This window comes from Pleurodeles waltl, chromosome 8 (assembly GCF_031143425.1).
Source record: "Pleurodeles waltl isolate 20211129_DDA chromosome 8, aPleWal1.hap1.20221129, whole genome shotgun sequence".
Lineage (NCBI taxonomy): Eukaryota > Metazoa > Chordata > Amphibia > Caudata > Salamandridae > Pleurodeles > Pleurodeles waltl.
The window spans coordinates 161,418,566-161,435,034 of NC_090447.1; the positions used below are offsets into that span (position 1 = coordinate 161,418,566).

Consider the following 16,469-nt stretch of genomic DNA (forward strand, 5'->3'; position numbering starts at 1 on the left):
CATGGTTTATATAATACCATCAGAGCCCCTAGATTGCAATTTAAGTATATCTTACACAGTTACCACCGACAGATCCACTGAAACTCACCAGTTCTACTTATCCCTGGTAACTATAGCTCATGCACTGAAGTATCTGTACCTTGTGCCCCACCATGCACAGTGTTTGAATCAATTATGTCATTTCAGATGCTATAGTGATGTCATCATTGATGTCATAGAACACGTCATGACAATTAATATGGGAGGTAATTAGCAGTCCATGGTGCGGGTGTGAGTTATAGTTACTTTAGGGCATGAGTTATAGCTACTTGAGATAACTATAACTAGTGGGGCTTAGGGGCACTTTATGCATGGATGCCTGCATATTTTATTAACTGTTTGACTGCAACAATGCCTTCCTTTTCATGTTTTATGGGCGTTGCAGTCCCATTCTGGGCACCCACATCCCATATTTACATTGTGCACCGGGAGAGAGCCTAAAGTCTCCCTGGCCCCTGCTGAGCTCCCCACATGCTCTGCTTGTGTGAGATATGGGAGATATGGCTTCCTTCCTTTACCCTGCAAGAGTGAAGCAGACTTTCTTCCCACCTGTGGTCAACACGGGTGGGGCACTTGAGGACAGGTGTCCCCAGATATGGAAATGAACTGGGAGGAATGCAGGCATGATCTCCTCATTCTGTGTCTGCATGGAGATGGAGGCCCTAAACATAACTATTCCTAGATGGCTGCCTATGCATCCATATGTATGTGTATGCAGAGACACCTTGCTTGGAAAAGCTTTCTTTACGACTTCAACATGGCTGACACATTGCTTCCAAATGCATCATCCATATAGGAATGGTACATTTCTGTAAACTCTAGCAAAGCAAAACAATCATTGGCAAAGCCAAAAACATTACAGCCAGCACCAAACATACTGGCTTTAATCACTTCTCATGCACAAATACAATTTCTGAAATTTGGCATGCCAGCCATGAGATCACAGTGTAATTTATTCTTATTAAAAACATAAAACCAATGTCTCCAAATATGCAGATATCTTTCAACTCTGGATTTAGTCTGTGTAGCTCTCAGCATAATCTATAAATTGGCAGATTGAAGCTAAACCTGTGCATCTAGGGCAGAATATGGTTGTTCCTCAGGTTGCACAAGAAAATGAAGATCTGTTTCCTCACATGAGCTTATGAGGACAAGATACACCATTGTTCTATGTCATGGCACAAGTCATTCGCCTTTAGACATTACTACCCAGCCAAATGACTAAACTGGCTTGTGGCTTCTGACAACTCATCCACTTGCTGACTTAACTTCATTCCAGTTTGGCATTCAATATCTGCTGTGCTCTATTGAAAACCTCATGAAATGTGAAACAAGAGTTTGGGGCTAAAAGGTTAAAAAACTGGAAAAGGTTATCAAGCTTTACTTCTTTCAAAGAACTGCAGCTTTATAAAGATGGACCACATTGGGCTTGAACAAACTAGAAAGGCTACTGAGTCATGCTGAATTGGAAAGCCACAGCTGAAGGCTAATTTTGAGTCCCAGTCGTGTTTTGATTGCAGCCACATGGAGGGCATTTCACTAAAGTTAATGGTGATCTCTAATAAGGCATTATAATCTCATTATTTATGGCACATAATTGATAAAATTTGTAATTAGTGTACTATCTGACTCTCCCTGAACCTAGATAGTACTCTTAATGCATCGAGCCCAAATATCTTGTTTATCCTTTCACTGAATAATCGCCCTCATCCAGTTCCACAACTCATGTCTTATATTAGGAGACTGGAATGACAGTACCTGCAGAGAACACTGTTGAGACAGCTGTAAACTCTAATGCCAACTGCAAAGCACTCATATATGGATAACATGTGTGTGAAACATTTTACAAAAACCAATTAAAATAAAAGTAATAATTTGCCATCTACAACAAGATGCCCAGCGCTCACCTCAATTCAGTCAGGTTTACATAGCTCTTTCAATGTTAACAAATTAAAGTGATTTGATTGGCAGATTGATCAGCCATGCTTCTGCATACAGAGCATGCCAGGATTACAACCTAATCATACCACATCAAATCCACAACTTACCACTTACCTGTGAACAGAGTACTCTCTAGAAATCTTGTCCAGTCCACTAAAAAATAAGAGTGATAATAGTTAAAAACAGAACAGCGCAGTGGCTGCAGTAGACTAAGCTATACATTTTCATGTCTACACCCAGGTTTTGTGAAAAGCCCTTGTGCTATGGTTGATTTAGTGTGGTTTCTAGTTTTAGACAGCTGTCTGTGTCAGAAACACCTTCATTTCATGAAAAATGTTTTAAAGTTTAAAGCATTTTAACATAGAAAAAGTGAAATCATTAAACTGCCCATACTCCTTTGTTCTTGCACTTTTACACTATTCATTTCTATAATATAAAAGATGAGAATGTGAATGTTAGCAAAGTCATGCAGCACCCTGATTATGTGTAATGTGATCTAGATATTTAAAACCAGCTCTTTATGTCATGTGTGGCAATACCTACAGCCATTCCTGGCTGATAGATAAGCACACAAGTGTGTACTTGTAATGGGGAATAGAAACTGCAAGCTGTAGAATGCAAACTGCTAAAGAGCCTGGACTGATATGAAGTGCAACACTGGGCTATGTAGCAACTCTGAATTTCCAAAAAGCAGCATCAAAGCTCAAGATAAGTCTGGCCACTTGTGTGTTACACCGGTTTTGACATGTTATGACTTTTCTCAGGACCTAAATAGAAAGTACTGCGAAATGTTCTAAATCAGTGGTTCCCAGCCTGAGGTCTGAGGACTCCTAGGGGTCCGTGAAGCCTCTTCAGGGGGTCCGTGACTGCTTTGAGAACTAACTAATCATAACAGATTAATAAAGTATATATAAATAAAGTGGCCAAATGTACAATTCAAATTTTTAAAATGTGCTGTAAATGTCAATGAATTTGAAATTGGAGGCTAAAAATTAAATTGATATCCTCAGGTTGATTCGTGAGAGCAGTGCAGATACATCAAACAGAATCTAATATGGATGGCATGCGACTTCAATTGAATTTAGAAAAACTCCAAACTTCCTATTAAAATTATTTAGTTTTTTTTATTTTGTTTGCAAATTAAATAAAATGTGTTATTTGTATATATGTTTGGATGAATGCTCGTTTCTGTTTTTTATGTGTATTGTTTTGCGGTTCAAATCATCAATAAAGTTTAGGCGTGGGTCTCCGGCTTCAAGTAATAACTCAGTGGGGAGTCCCCGTATTCCAATAATGATTCAGTGGGGGGTCCCCAGGTTCCAGTAAGGATGAAGGGGGGTCACAGAAGTCAAAAGGTTGGGTACCACTGTTCTAAATCATACTTTTTTCCAAGCGGGAGACTGATTCACAATCAAGGAGAAGATCATATACTATCATATAATATCACAAACTGAGAAAAGTGTGTAACCTTTAATTTCGAAGGGTATTAGTGACTAATACTGACATTTATGAATAACATGCTGCTGTAATATTTATGCTTTTTGGTTTTATTAACGAGCTTCTAAAATGTAGGAACACACTATTATGAGAGGTATGCTGCAAAGGATCTAAATCAAGGGTAGATATACTCATAGGAACATGTATAATTTGTTTGCATTTTTGGAGTTCGCAAACATTCCTAGTATTGGCCCATCCTCAGTTTCCAGGTATAATTTGTATTTGTATTTTGGAGCTTGTATAGCATACTAAATACAAAGGTATCTAAGCGCCAGTGAAAAAGCTGGTGGAGCGACTGAGGCACTGCTCATGGAAGATGAAGGTTAAAGAGTCACGTTTATAGCTATTTTTTTTAAACCGAGAAGGACTCTATATCTGTGATGTGGACCGGCATGGTGTTCCACAGCTTTGCAGTTGTCACCAAAAAGGCTCCACCTCCTCACCTGGCTGTATGAAATCCAGGAACATATGCCAATTTACGAGAGGAGGACCTAAGAGGTCTGTCTGGGGTGTACCACTGAAACATAGAGTTCAGCTGTTAAGAGCTTTGTTGGCATAGGGCCGAATGGGCCATACATAAGGCCTTGACGACAATCCTCTTTTTGACAGGGAGCCAATGAAGAGCCCGTAAACCCTTCCTGACTTATACATTCCTAGGAATGTTCAGAATGAGGCGGGCAGCAGCATTCTGAAGAACCTGCAGCTTGTTGACGCAGGACATGTTGATGTTAAGGTAAAGAGAGTTAAAATTATTCTAGATGTGAAGTAATAGGCACAATGATGACCGCCTGGCGTAAATCCACAGGAATATAAGGAAAGAGCTCCCTTAGGAAACACACACTAGTTGTTCAATTTACTGTGTGTCAAAACTCAGAGAGTTGTTGAATATGACACCCAGGTTTTGGCTGATTTGACCGGGATGGGAAGAGACCCAAATCCCCCCGGCCACTAGATGTTAGACCAGACCAATTTCTGGGGGTCAAAAACTAGTATCTCTGTCTTGCCAGGATTACGTTTAAGAACATTGTCATTCATCCATTTACTAATGCTGGACATACAGCGCATGAAATTTTCAGCAACCAAGGTCAAATCATTGAAAAAAGACACAATAACTTGAGTGTCATCAGCATATGACTGCAATTTGAAACCAAAAGAACTTAAAAAAGCTGCTAGAGGAGCCACATAAATGTTAAAAAGAGATGGACTAAGCATTGAACCTTAAGAGACACCACATGGAAGACTAAAAGCCTCTGCTTTGAAACCTCCTCAACTAACAATCTGTACTCTATCCATAAGAAAGGAGGATAGTAGACGGAGGGCTAAGCCTTCAACCCCAATGTCCTGCAGCCCTGAATCATCCATCCTGGCCAGACCATATTGAATGCTGTAGATAGATCATGCTTTAGCAGAATGACTGCACCCCCGATCAACATGGCAGCAGATACTATTTGTTACCACCGCAAGGGTGATTTCTGTGCTGTGGCCAGAGCTAAAGCTGTTTTGCAAGGGGTCCAGAGATCCATGTGCCTCCATAAATGTTGCAAGGTCCTGGTTGATACATTTTCCAAGATCTTAGCTGGCCAAGGAAGTAAGGAGATCAGACAATAGTTTTTGAAATCTCCCAGATCTGCTTTAGACTTTTTCAATAGAGAAGTGGCAATAGCTGTTTTCCATAAAGTGGGAAGAATCCCTAATTGTAGTATGTGCATAAATGTATTTTGCAGGAAGTCAGCAATAGGCTTAGGGGCTAGATGAACTACTTTAGCAGACCACAGGTCCATCGGAGATCCTGATTTGATGCCCAGGAGTAGCTCCTTTGTCTGCTGCAGGAAGATTGCAAGAAAGGCCATGAGCTGGTGGCTAGCAGAACACACACCAGCAGGCAGGGAGCCACCTTCCAGGGAAAGTGCAAAGGTGGAATAGATATCCAGAATATTATTCTGGAAAAAAAGCACCATGTCGTCGCAGAAGACTTGAGAGATGAGTACCAGACTCCGAGTCAAGGGAGTGGATAAATCCTTAACTACATTAAACAGTGGTTTAGAAGAGTTGCTCACTGCTCTGATTTTTTTTGCAAAGAAAAGTACCTTGACAGATTTTGTCACCTGCTTGTATTGCAAGATCTTGCGCTTCACTTTTCCAGTGCTTTCACCCTCAGATTCAGTAGTGGCAATCTACCTAGTCTCTTGTCTGTGACACTTCTGCCTCAACTCCTTAAGTTCTGCCAAAAAACAGGGTGTGGAGGTGTTATGTCTGGTCATGGTTTCAGTCTTTAGAGGGGCAATATTGTCTAGAAAGGATGTAACCCAAGTGTGAAAGCTGTCAGCTGTGAAACCTAAGGAAACACCCAGACTGTCTTTACAGGAATGAAGGGCCTGTTATAAGTTGGCTGGGGTAATTTTGTTCACATTCTGACAAGTAACGAGCTTTGGAGAGACCTTATTAACATTAGATTTAAGGTGGAGAGAAGGAGTATTACATTTAATAATTTGAAGATCCTTCTAGCAAAGAGGATGAACTCCATTGACTGATAGATCAAAATGATTGGAAAAAATACCATTGAGGATATGCTATGAGGAATAAGTAGACATCCTATCCCTCTGGGAAAGCTCTACATTTGCTCTCATTTAAAACAGTGAGGCTGTATCCTCATGAGAGGGTTTGGAAAACTAAAAATTTAAATCCCCTAATATTGTAATTTGTTTGCATTTTAAGTAAGGTTCAATCGTCTGCCCCCAAGATTCAATAAACCTGGTCCTTGTGCCAGGCAGTCTGTAAACTAGGATCCCTATGAAGGTGTCTTTAACCAAGAGCATTAGGCTAAAAAAGGCTGTCTCTATCCCTTCTTTGATATTAAGGGATATAGGATCCAGCATGCAGCCAAGCTCATTCCTTGCAATGATAGCAAGTCTGCTTCCTACTTGTCCCTGACAATCTTGTCTGGAGATGGAATAGCCTGGTCGGATGGCGTCCACAAGGTCAGGGTCTGAGTCTTCCCTAGCTAAGGTCTCTGTGACAAAAAGGCAGTCAAGGGCCTCTGTTAGAATCAACTCATGGGTTTCAATCTTATGTTTAATTAAGGAACACATGTTCAGCAAGGCGCACTGGAGTTTTCCAATGTATGGGGATGTGGTCCTAAACATTTTTGGCTGGGAATGTCTTACATTAGGTGCAGAATAGGGTGCTGCGGTTTCCGCATTGATTGTGAAACGGAAGTCACAAGTCGGACAGTGATTAACAAATGGATTAGAGGCATCAAGGAATTATGGGCAAGCTACTTCGGGATTCTGATACTGAAGATTTAACACTGGGAATGTCACGTGGCATCTGCCATTTCCCCACTTCACATTTAAACACAGGATATAAATTTGCATATAATTTTGTTTTGGGGAAATTCAGTCCGCTGTGAAAATGCAAACGTATTTTTCAATTTTTCAACCAAAGTTAATTTTCATTCTCCGTAGACTGACATGAGTAATTGTTGTTTTTTTCAAGAACGACCCATCTACCATCATTACATTTATTTGGGCATAAAATTCTATAGATTTTCACTGAAGAAATTATGAAATTCTCTGAAGGGTGGTGGGCTTTAAAAGATGCAAATAAGGGATTCCCTATGCTATTAGTAAAAGAAAAAGGGGTGTTCTCTTCTAAATAATGATATTTCATGCTGTGGGGTAATTTATACATTTTTGGATAAACTGTTCTAAAAAAGTTAGTTTAAGATTTAAAATGGGTAGTTCCAGATATGGCAGGAAATAAGGTGGGTGTTTGAGGTCCCAATGCAATCTGATTACATTCTGGAGTGGGTTCACCCTGGGCTGAGTGAGCTAGACATCTTGAGCTGCATGCCTAGGTTGGACAAATTAAAGGACCTTTTCTAGAAAACAAACTTTTTATTGCAGAAAGAAATTGCAGTGGATGGGATGTTTCTGCAGCAGTGGCTCTAGTTGAGAAAATTGCAGACTTTATTTATGTAGCCGACAGAAGCAATCTGAATTTTTTTTTTTAGTCTTTGAAGATGTGATATGAAGGTATTTCCTTCAACTATGACATGCTTTTGAGGACCAGTGATGTTATCTGGGCTAATTAAATAAGGGCAAAGGTAGAATTAGACTGCCACAAAGCAGTTGAGTACTTGGTTTTAAAATCGATGTTGTATTAAGTTATAAAGCCTGCAAGCTACAGAAATCAACACTTTTTGTCATGTCTCTTCTCCATTATTCTCCAGACGGGTTGACAAGCATTGCTGGTCATATAAAGTGCTTCCTTTTGCATGTTCAATTTTTAGCCCTATATAAATGTATCCATCTCAAATATAATAAATTCTTGCAACTCCCATATAAGTGTTTTTTTCTGCCTCCATGTGTACCTGGTGTGTTTTATACAAACTTCATACAAGTTATACTCGAAGAAATTTGAGAATCTGTCCTCTTCTGTCCTTAAAGTCTTCCATAAAAATTCCAGTCTAAGGAAACAGCAAAGCATATTAGGTCAGGTGACTGATATAAACTTATAGCTACACTGTCTTCAGTCTCATTGCGTGGCTTGATGCCATAGAACCACAAGCATCAAATCTTGAAGATCATCCAAAAAGGGTAGAGTGATTTGGGCTTTCAAAGTATATTACCTCAAATAGGCAAATTAATTGGATATTTCATATACCAGAGCAAGAACAAAATTTTGGCACCTAGGACAAGGTACTACAAACAAATATGGAGAAAATGCAGATTTTTTTACAAAGGCATTAACAAGTATGTGAATTAGTGTTATAGGAATACTGTTTCACATACTCATAAATGCCTTTGCTGATCAAACAAAAATGTCCTAATCTCTATTAGTAAAAGTGCAAAGAAAGGATATTGGTTCTTTTTTTTGTTAATTGTATGGGAGAATTCCATAAATGTTTCCATGTTATTCTCATATTAGATGGTGCCGATTCACATGCACTGAAGAGTATGCAAAGTAGTACTACCTCACATACTCATAAATGCCTTTGTGAATTGGCCTGCATGTTAGTATTGTGGGTGATAACTGGTGCAGCCTCATCTGAAGTGTTGCATAAAACCTTAAACTCTAACCAAGGATGAAGACATAATCGAGATTCAGTAAGAGACAGACTTACAATAGTGCTCATATGGAGTATACAGCTTGACAACATGAGCCTTGATTTATGACATGACAGATGGTTCTAATAAACATATCATGAGGCATGCAAAGTTTGATGATGCTTAGTAGCACTGGCTACTTATCTTAGCTCCTAGTGTAGTAAAAGGATGTTTCTAGAGAAGCTGAATCTTTTCTAATATTCATAGCAGAAACAGAGGGGAAGTGGAAAGGATAACCAACCGCAAAATGGAAAGTATTTTTTTCACTTCATTTTATTAACTTTTAAAGTGTCTGTTGGACTTTTGCTTATGCAGGGTCATCCCCAGTCTTTTTTGCCTCCTGCCTCCTATTTTTTTCTGACATGTTGCTGTTGGCTTTTCAACTCTGAGCACTTTACCACTGCTAACCAGTGCTAAAGTGCATATGCTCTCCTGTTTAAATTGTATGTAAGTGGTTTATCCATGATTGGCATATTTGATTTACTAGTAAGTCCCTAGTAAGGTGCACTAGAGGTGCCAGGGCCTGGAAATCAAATGCTACTAGTGGGCCTGCAGCACTGGTTGTGCCACCCACATAAGTAGCTCTGTAATCATGTCTCAGACCTGCCACTGCAGTGTCTGTATGTGTATTTTTACACTGTAAATTCGACTTGGCAAGTGTACCCACTTGCCAGGCCTAAACCTTCCCCTTCCTTACATGTAAGGCACCCCTAAGGTAGGCCCTAGGTAGCCCCAAGGGCAGGGTGCAGTGTATGGATGAGGTAGGACATATAGTAATGTGGTTTATATGTCCTGACAGTGAAAATACTGCCAATTTCGTTTTCACTGTTGCAAGGTCTGTCTCTCTCTCATAGGATAATATGGGGGCTACCTTTAAATATGATTAAAGTGTAGATTCCCCTAGAGAGTAGATGGACAGGTGGAGTTTGGGATCCCTGAACTCACAATTTAAAAATACATCTTTTAGTAAAGTTGATTTTAAGATTGTGCGTGTGGAAATGCCACTTTTAGAAAGTGAGCAGTTTCTTGCTTAAACCATTCTGTGACTCTGCCTTGTTTGTGGATTCCCTGTCTGGGTCAGTTTGACAGTTGGGTTGTTTTTCACCTCACACCAGACAGTGACACAAAGGGAGCTGGGGTGTGATCTGCATTTCCTGATTAGCTATCTCTGCTAGGAGGGAGGGGTGGAGTGGTCACTCTCATCTGAAAGGACTGTGCCTGCCTCTGACAATGCTGTCTCCAGCCCCCTGGTGTGTGTCTGAGGCCTTGCCTGGGCAAGGCAGGATTTCACAAGAAGGTGTGAGTCCCCTTTGAAGAAAGGTGACTTCAAAGACTAAAATGGGTATAAGAAGGGCACCCAAACTTACAAACTTTAGAAACACTTCTGGAACCAAGAGGAACCTCTGCCTGGAGAAGAGCTGATAGCTGAGGAAAAAGTGCTGCCCTGCCTGTGACTGTGCTTTGTGGAGCTTTCCTGCAGTGCTGCTTCTGCCAGAGTAAGAGGGCAAAGACTGGACTTTGTGTGCCTTCCATCTTGAAGAAGAAATCTCCAAGGGCTTGATGTAGAGCTTGCCTCCTGTTGTTGAAGTCTCAGGGATAGCAAAGACTTCTTCCTGCCAGCACCTGGAGTCTCTGGAGAGACCCCTACTCTGCTCTGTGGTGCCCTTCCAGTTCCTGGGACCCTGAAAGGAGAGGCTGGCAGCCTAAGGACAAAAATACACGCACCGAGCGCCGTGCGGAGAAAAGATCGACGCGAATCCGATCGCGGCTGAGAAAACGACGCGACGCCGGTTCCGCAGCTGAGAAACGACGCCGCAGGAAACGCGACCGAAAAACCGACGCCCGGAGCAGGAGAAACGACGCGCAGCATCGCTGACGGAGGCTGAGAGATCGCACCCTGCGCTGCGGGACTTTCGGATCGTCGTGTGGCTGGCTTTTTCAACACGCACCGCCGTGCCGAGTTGTTTTCGACGCACACCGCCCGTGCGGGGTTATTTTTTTACGCAAACCAGGTACATTTTCACGCTAGCAGCGCTAGTGTGGTGTTACAACTACCTAAAGACTCTTTTTATTTTAAACCTTTAAAAAAATCATAACTTGACTTGTGTATGTTGGATTTTTGTCGTTTTGGTCTTGTTTTGTCTAGATAAATATTTCCTATTTTTCTAAACTGGTGTTGTGTCATTTTGTAGTGTTTTCATTGAGTTACTGTGTGTGTTGGTACAAATACTTTACACCTAGCACTCTGAGGTTAAGCCTACTGCTCTGCCAAGCTACCAAGGGGGTAAGCAGGGGTTAGCTGAGGGTGATTCTCTTTTATCCTAACTAGAGTGAGGGTCCTTGCTTGAACAGGGGGTAACCGGACTGTCAACCAAAGACCCCATTTCTAACATTGGTGACCAGCGGTCGGGATTTGGACTTGTATTTGTACTTGACATACAGTAATTAAGTGTACACTACTGTTTTGATCTCAGACCACTACGTGACCACATACTACTTGTTTGGTGATCTTTTGATTTTTCTCTTAAGGACTCTTTTTATTCTACTTCCATGATTTTGCTGATCCCTTGACTGATTCTTTTTACTTCATTGGGAAATTATTTTTTTCTGCCTTTGGAACTTTGCACTTGTGACCATCATGTCTCAATCTGGAGATGCAACAGCTGGAGCTGTGTTTGAAATGGAGAAACTGAAGGAGTACTCAGTTGCTCAATTGAAACAGTTCCTTAAAGATCTTGACTGTCCCACTGAGAGCTCCACCAGGGAGGGGGAGCTGCAACAGGCACAGAGGGCTTGGGTGACAATCAAGAAGGCTGGAGGGCACACAGAGGAGGAGAATATGGGTGGGGAAGTGCAGAGGATACACAGTGGTGTAGTGGAGGAACCTGTTACGCCTGGGGGGAGGGTCCCCAGGAGGGATGGCAGGTGTCACCCAAGGGTCTGACTCCTGAAGAGTTACAGGACAGACAGGCAGAGAGGGAGTACCAATGGGAGCTGAAAAAGCTCAATTGGGAGTTGGAAGAAAGGAGGAGGAACTTAGAGATTAAAAAAATGATTTATGCTTACGAGCTTAAATTGAAAGAGCTGGAAGTCATGAGGGCTGAGTCCAGCTGGAATGGTGGCAGCAACAATTGTATATCCAGTGATGCTGAAGAAGTGCACATGCCCAGAGATGTGGTGCCCTACTTGAAGGAGGGAGTTAACACACGCCAGGAGGTTCAGGGGTATGAGGTAGCTCCAGTGATGCACAGGGTCCCTGAGGTGGATTGGGGAACTGGCATGGGGAGTCATATTCTTACTGGTGGGAGGGACACTCTACTGACTCTAGGTGAGAGTGACAGGGAGAGGGGTTCCCCCCAGGTAGAAGTCCTGGTTATGGAGTGTGAAGACATCCCAGAAGAGTGTGGGTTGAGTGTCAGGGACAGTCAGGTACTGTCTCACCAGTCTCAGGAGGGTGATGTGGGGTGCTTTGTCAAAGCAGAGTCACTGGATGGTTGGGTGAAGGGTACTTTGGTTAATTCATGTGAGGGGCTGAGTGATGTAATTGCTGGAGAGCATATGTCTAGTCCTTATTTTCCAGAGCTATGCCAACACCAGGTGGAGTGTGAGTTCTCTGACCCCAGGGAGCTTACAATGGAGGCAGACTTCTGGGTGAGTACCAGAGAGTCTGAAGAGGCATTTGGGGGTGCTCCTGAGAGGAGTGGTCTAGGTAGTTCCCAACCAGGTGAGGTAGGGAAGGATTGTAGTGTCCCAGGTAGGTCCCAGTGTAGTGGGATGGGTGAGGGACCCCATGTCCAGTCTCAGAGGAGAGGGAATGGGGATGGGTTGAGGCCCAAGGTGCCCGAGATCCGGTCCCAGGTCCAGGAGGGTTCCCTGCGGGAACACCAGGAGGGGAGCCTAGCCTGTACCATAGGGCCATCTGTTGAGGGAGACCCCACAGTGTCAGGAGAACTTGGGGGGGCGGCTGTAGCCAGCGTCCCACCAGTTCTGGTGTCTGGCAGTACCACTCCTAGTGAGGGGGTGCAGAAGTCCAGACAGAGGGTTGAGAGGGGGTTGCGGACCCCAGTGGAGAACCTGGAGGGTCAGGGGTCAGCTCTGAGAGCAGAGCCCCCCATGAATGACCTTGGTGAGACCATTTCTGGGCTGGGGGGAATCCAGACTCTGTCAGATGGGCAGAGGTCAGGAGACCTGCGCCAGCCAGACTCTTGTGTGGCCCTTCGGGACAGTGTGTCCCTTGAGGGGGGTAAGTGTGCCCCCCTGGAAGTCCTGGTGTGCCAGGCAATGGCTCAACCGCAGGGTGGTGACTCTGGGTTGAATAATCAGGTTCAGGGGGTAAACTCTGACCTGGTGGGGGGTAGGTTTGCCCCCCAGGAAGCCCTGGTTTGCCAGGCAGTGATCCAGTCTGTGGGTACAGACCCTGGATTGGGAGGCCAGGTTAAGGGTGTCCCCCCTGACCTGGAGGAAGGGGCTACTGCTAACAGTGCCCCTACCATGTTGTCTTCTGGGGGGGCCACTCCTAGTTGGGTGGTTCAGGACCCCAGAAGAGAGGGCAGGGGGAGGGAAGCCTCACCCCTGGCCCTGGTCCAACCTGAAGGTACAGACCCCAGGTTGGAGGATCAGTTGCAGGTTAACATCCCTGCACTGATGGAAGAATTGTGCAGGACTGCTTCTACAAGCATCCTGACAGTTTTTGACTCTGGGGGTGCCGCTTCTGCAGGGAGGGTACAGAGCCCCAGAGGGGAGGACCAGGGTCAGGTTGTCATCCCTGACCTGGTGGAAGAGAGAGTGGTCAAAGGGTGCCAGGCACCTGGGGCTACCACCCCCCACTCTCCACAGTCACAGCGGTTAGAGAGGCCTGAGGTCGGGCCCTCATCCCTGACAGTTGTCTGGGGCCACTGTGGCTTGCTGTCCTGGTGGACAGAGTTGCCCCTGGGGGGGGAGGACGAGAGTCACACCCCGGGGGTGGAGTGGGCAACACCACTGTGTTGACCCTGGTGGTACTATCTGCCCATTGCAATACACCTGTGAGCAAAGTAAAGTTAGGTGTTGCACAGATGGTGTCTGTAGATGTGGAGAAGGGTTCCCCATGGGTTAGCTTAGTGGGCCCTGAGAGTATGGACAGAGGGATCCAACTGGAGTCAGGAAGGCGTAGAACTGGAACATGCCCCTGCTGTTGTGGGCCTGGGTCCCTGTTCTATCGCCCCAATCAGGGAAGTACATCAAGGTATTGATTGTTCTCCCCTGGCTTTAGGCTGGTAGGGGGTCGTGTTGGACTTTTGCTTATGCAGGGTCATCCCCAGTCTTTTTTGCCTCCTGCCTCCTATTTTTTTCTGACATGTTGCTGTTGGCTTTTCAACTCTGAGCACTTTACCACTGCTAACCAGTGCTAAAGTGCATATGCTCTCCTGTTTAAATTGTATGTAAGTGGTTTATCCATGATTGGCATATTTGATTTACTAGTAAGTCCCTAGTAAGGTGCACTAGAGGTGCCAGGGCCTGGAAATCAAATGCTACTAGTGGGCCTGCAGCACTGGTTGTGCCACCCACATAAGTAGCTCTGTAATCATGTCTCAGACCTGCCACTGCAGTGTCTGTATGTGTATTTTTACACTGTAAATTCGACTTGGCAAGTGTACCCACTTGCCAGGCCTAAACCTTCCCCTTCCTTACATGTAAGGCACCCCTAAGGTAGGCCCTAGGTAGCCCCAAGGGCAGGGTGCAGTGTATGGATGAGGTAGGACATATAGTAATGTGGTTTATATGTCCTGACAGTGAAAATACTGCCAATTTCGTTTTCACTGTTGCAAGGTCTGTCTCTCTCTCATAGGATAATATGGGGGCTACCTTTAAATATGATTAAAGTGTAGATTCCCCTAGAGAGTAGATGGACAGGTGGAGTTTGGGATCCCTGAACTCACAATTTAAAAATACATCTTTTAGTAAAGTTGATTTTAAGATTGTGCGTGTGGAAATGCCACTTTTAGAAAGTGAGCAGTTTCTTGCTTAAACCATTCTGTGACTCTGCCTTGTTTGTGGATTCCCTGTCTGGGTCAGTTTGACAGTTGGGTTGTTTTTCACCTCACACCAGACAGTGACACAAAGGGAGCTGGGGTGTGATCTGCATTTCCTGATTAGCTATCTCTGCTAGGAGGGAGGGGTGGAGTGGTCACTCTCATCTGAAAGGACTGTGCCTGCCTCTGACAATGCTGTCTCCAGCCCCCTGGTGTGTGTCTGAGGCCTTGCCTGGGCAAGGCAGGATTTCACAAGAAGGTGTGAGTCCCCTTTGAAGAAAGGTGACTTCAAAGACTAAAATGGGTATAAGAAGGGCACCCAAACTTACAAACTTTAGAAACACTTCTGGAACCAAGAGGAACCTCTGCCTGGAGAAGAGCTGATAGCTGAGGAAAAAGTGCTGCCCTGCCTGTGACTGTGCTTTGTGGAGCTTTCCTGCAGTGCTGCTTCTGCCAGAGTAAGAGGGCAAAGACTGGACTTTGTGTGCCTTCCATCTTGAAGAAGAAATCTCCAAGGGCTTGATGTAGAGCTTGCCTCCTGTTGTTGAAGTCTCAGGGATAGCAAAGACTTCTTCCTGCCAGCACCTGGAGTCTCTGGAGAGACCCCTACTCTGCTCTGTGGTGCCCTTCCAGTTCCTGGGACCCTGAAAGGAGAGGCTGGCAGCCTAAGGACAAAAATACACGCACCGAGCGCCGTGCGGAGAAAAGATCGACGCGAATCCGATCGCGGCTGAGAAAACGACGCGACGCCGGTTCCGCAGCTGAGAAACGACGCCGCAGGAAACGCGACCGAAAAACCGACGCCCGGAGCAGGAGAAACGACGCGCAGCATCGCTGACGGAGGCTGAGAGATCGCACCCTGCGCCGCGGGACTTTCGGATCGTCGTGTGGCTGGCTTTTTCAACACGCACCGCCGTGCCGAGTTGTTTTCGACGCACACCGCCCGTGCGGGGTTATTTTTTGACGCAAACCAGGTACATTTTCACGCTAGCAGCGCTAGTGTGGTGTTACAACTACCTAAAGACTCTTTTTATTTTAAACCTTTAAAAAAATCATAACTTGACTTGTGTATGTTGGATTTTTGTCGTTTTGGTCTTGTTTTGTCTAGATAAATATTTCCTATTTTTCTAAACTGGTGTTGTGTCATTTTGTAGTGTTTTCATTGAGTTACTGTGTGTGTTGGTACAAATACTTTACACCTAGCACTCTGAGGTTAAGCCTACTGCTCTGCCAAGCTACCAAGGGGGTAAGCAGGGGTTAGCTGAGGGTGATTCTCTTTTATCCTAACTAGAGTGAGGGTCCTTGCTTGAACAGGGGGTAACCGGACTGTCAACCAAAGACCCCATTTCTAACAGTGTCCTTTAAAATGTATATACAGTACATTCTCCTATGTTATTGCACAATTTGGTCTTCTATTGCACATTTCAGATCTGTCTCTGACCTATGTCAAAGTACCTTCATTTTGAATTCTTGAAATTGTGTCATTCTAAGAGACATGCTTCCCTGTTAACTCATTTGTTTTCTCTGTTTGATTTCCTTTCAGGTTAAATTACTTTCTATTATTGAGACTTCTATACAAATTATGTTAGTCCTGATTCACAAACAGCATTGTGTAGTGCACAAATCAGTACTCCAGTAGCACTATTCACATACTACAAAATGAAATTTACAAGCCTACGGCTAGAGTCCCCTTCCTCCTGCAATCCAATATTTTTTATGTCGGAAACCTCCTCACACAAACGTATATATTTTAGTAGTAAATGTGGGAGAGCCCGGGGGAATGATGGGAAAATGTCGAATAATTACTACTAGATGGGAGGGTTTTAGGTAAATTTAGGAAGGAGTTTTGAGAGAAATGCTAATACAAAACACA

At 44.0% G+C, this 16,469-nt stretch overlaps 1 protein-coding gene across 4 annotated transcripts in view; it reads right to left on the bottom strand.

The window, feature by feature from the left end:
* Positions 1-16,469, bottom strand: part of GRM5 (glutamate metabotropic receptor 5) — a 1,150,672-nt gene that overhangs the window by 32,868 nt on the left and 1,101,335 nt on the right. For 2 of the 4 annotated variants that reach the window (XM_069204004.1, XM_069204003.1), the window contains exon 10: positions 2,095-2,133. The exons of the other annotated variants lie outside the window; for them this stretch is intronic. In XM_069204004.1, coding sequence (XP_069060105.1) covers positions 2,095-2,133 — 39 coding nt within the window. The remainder of the gene's footprint in view (positions 1-2,094; positions 2,134-16,469) is intronic. 4 annotated transcript variants of the gene reach the window in all.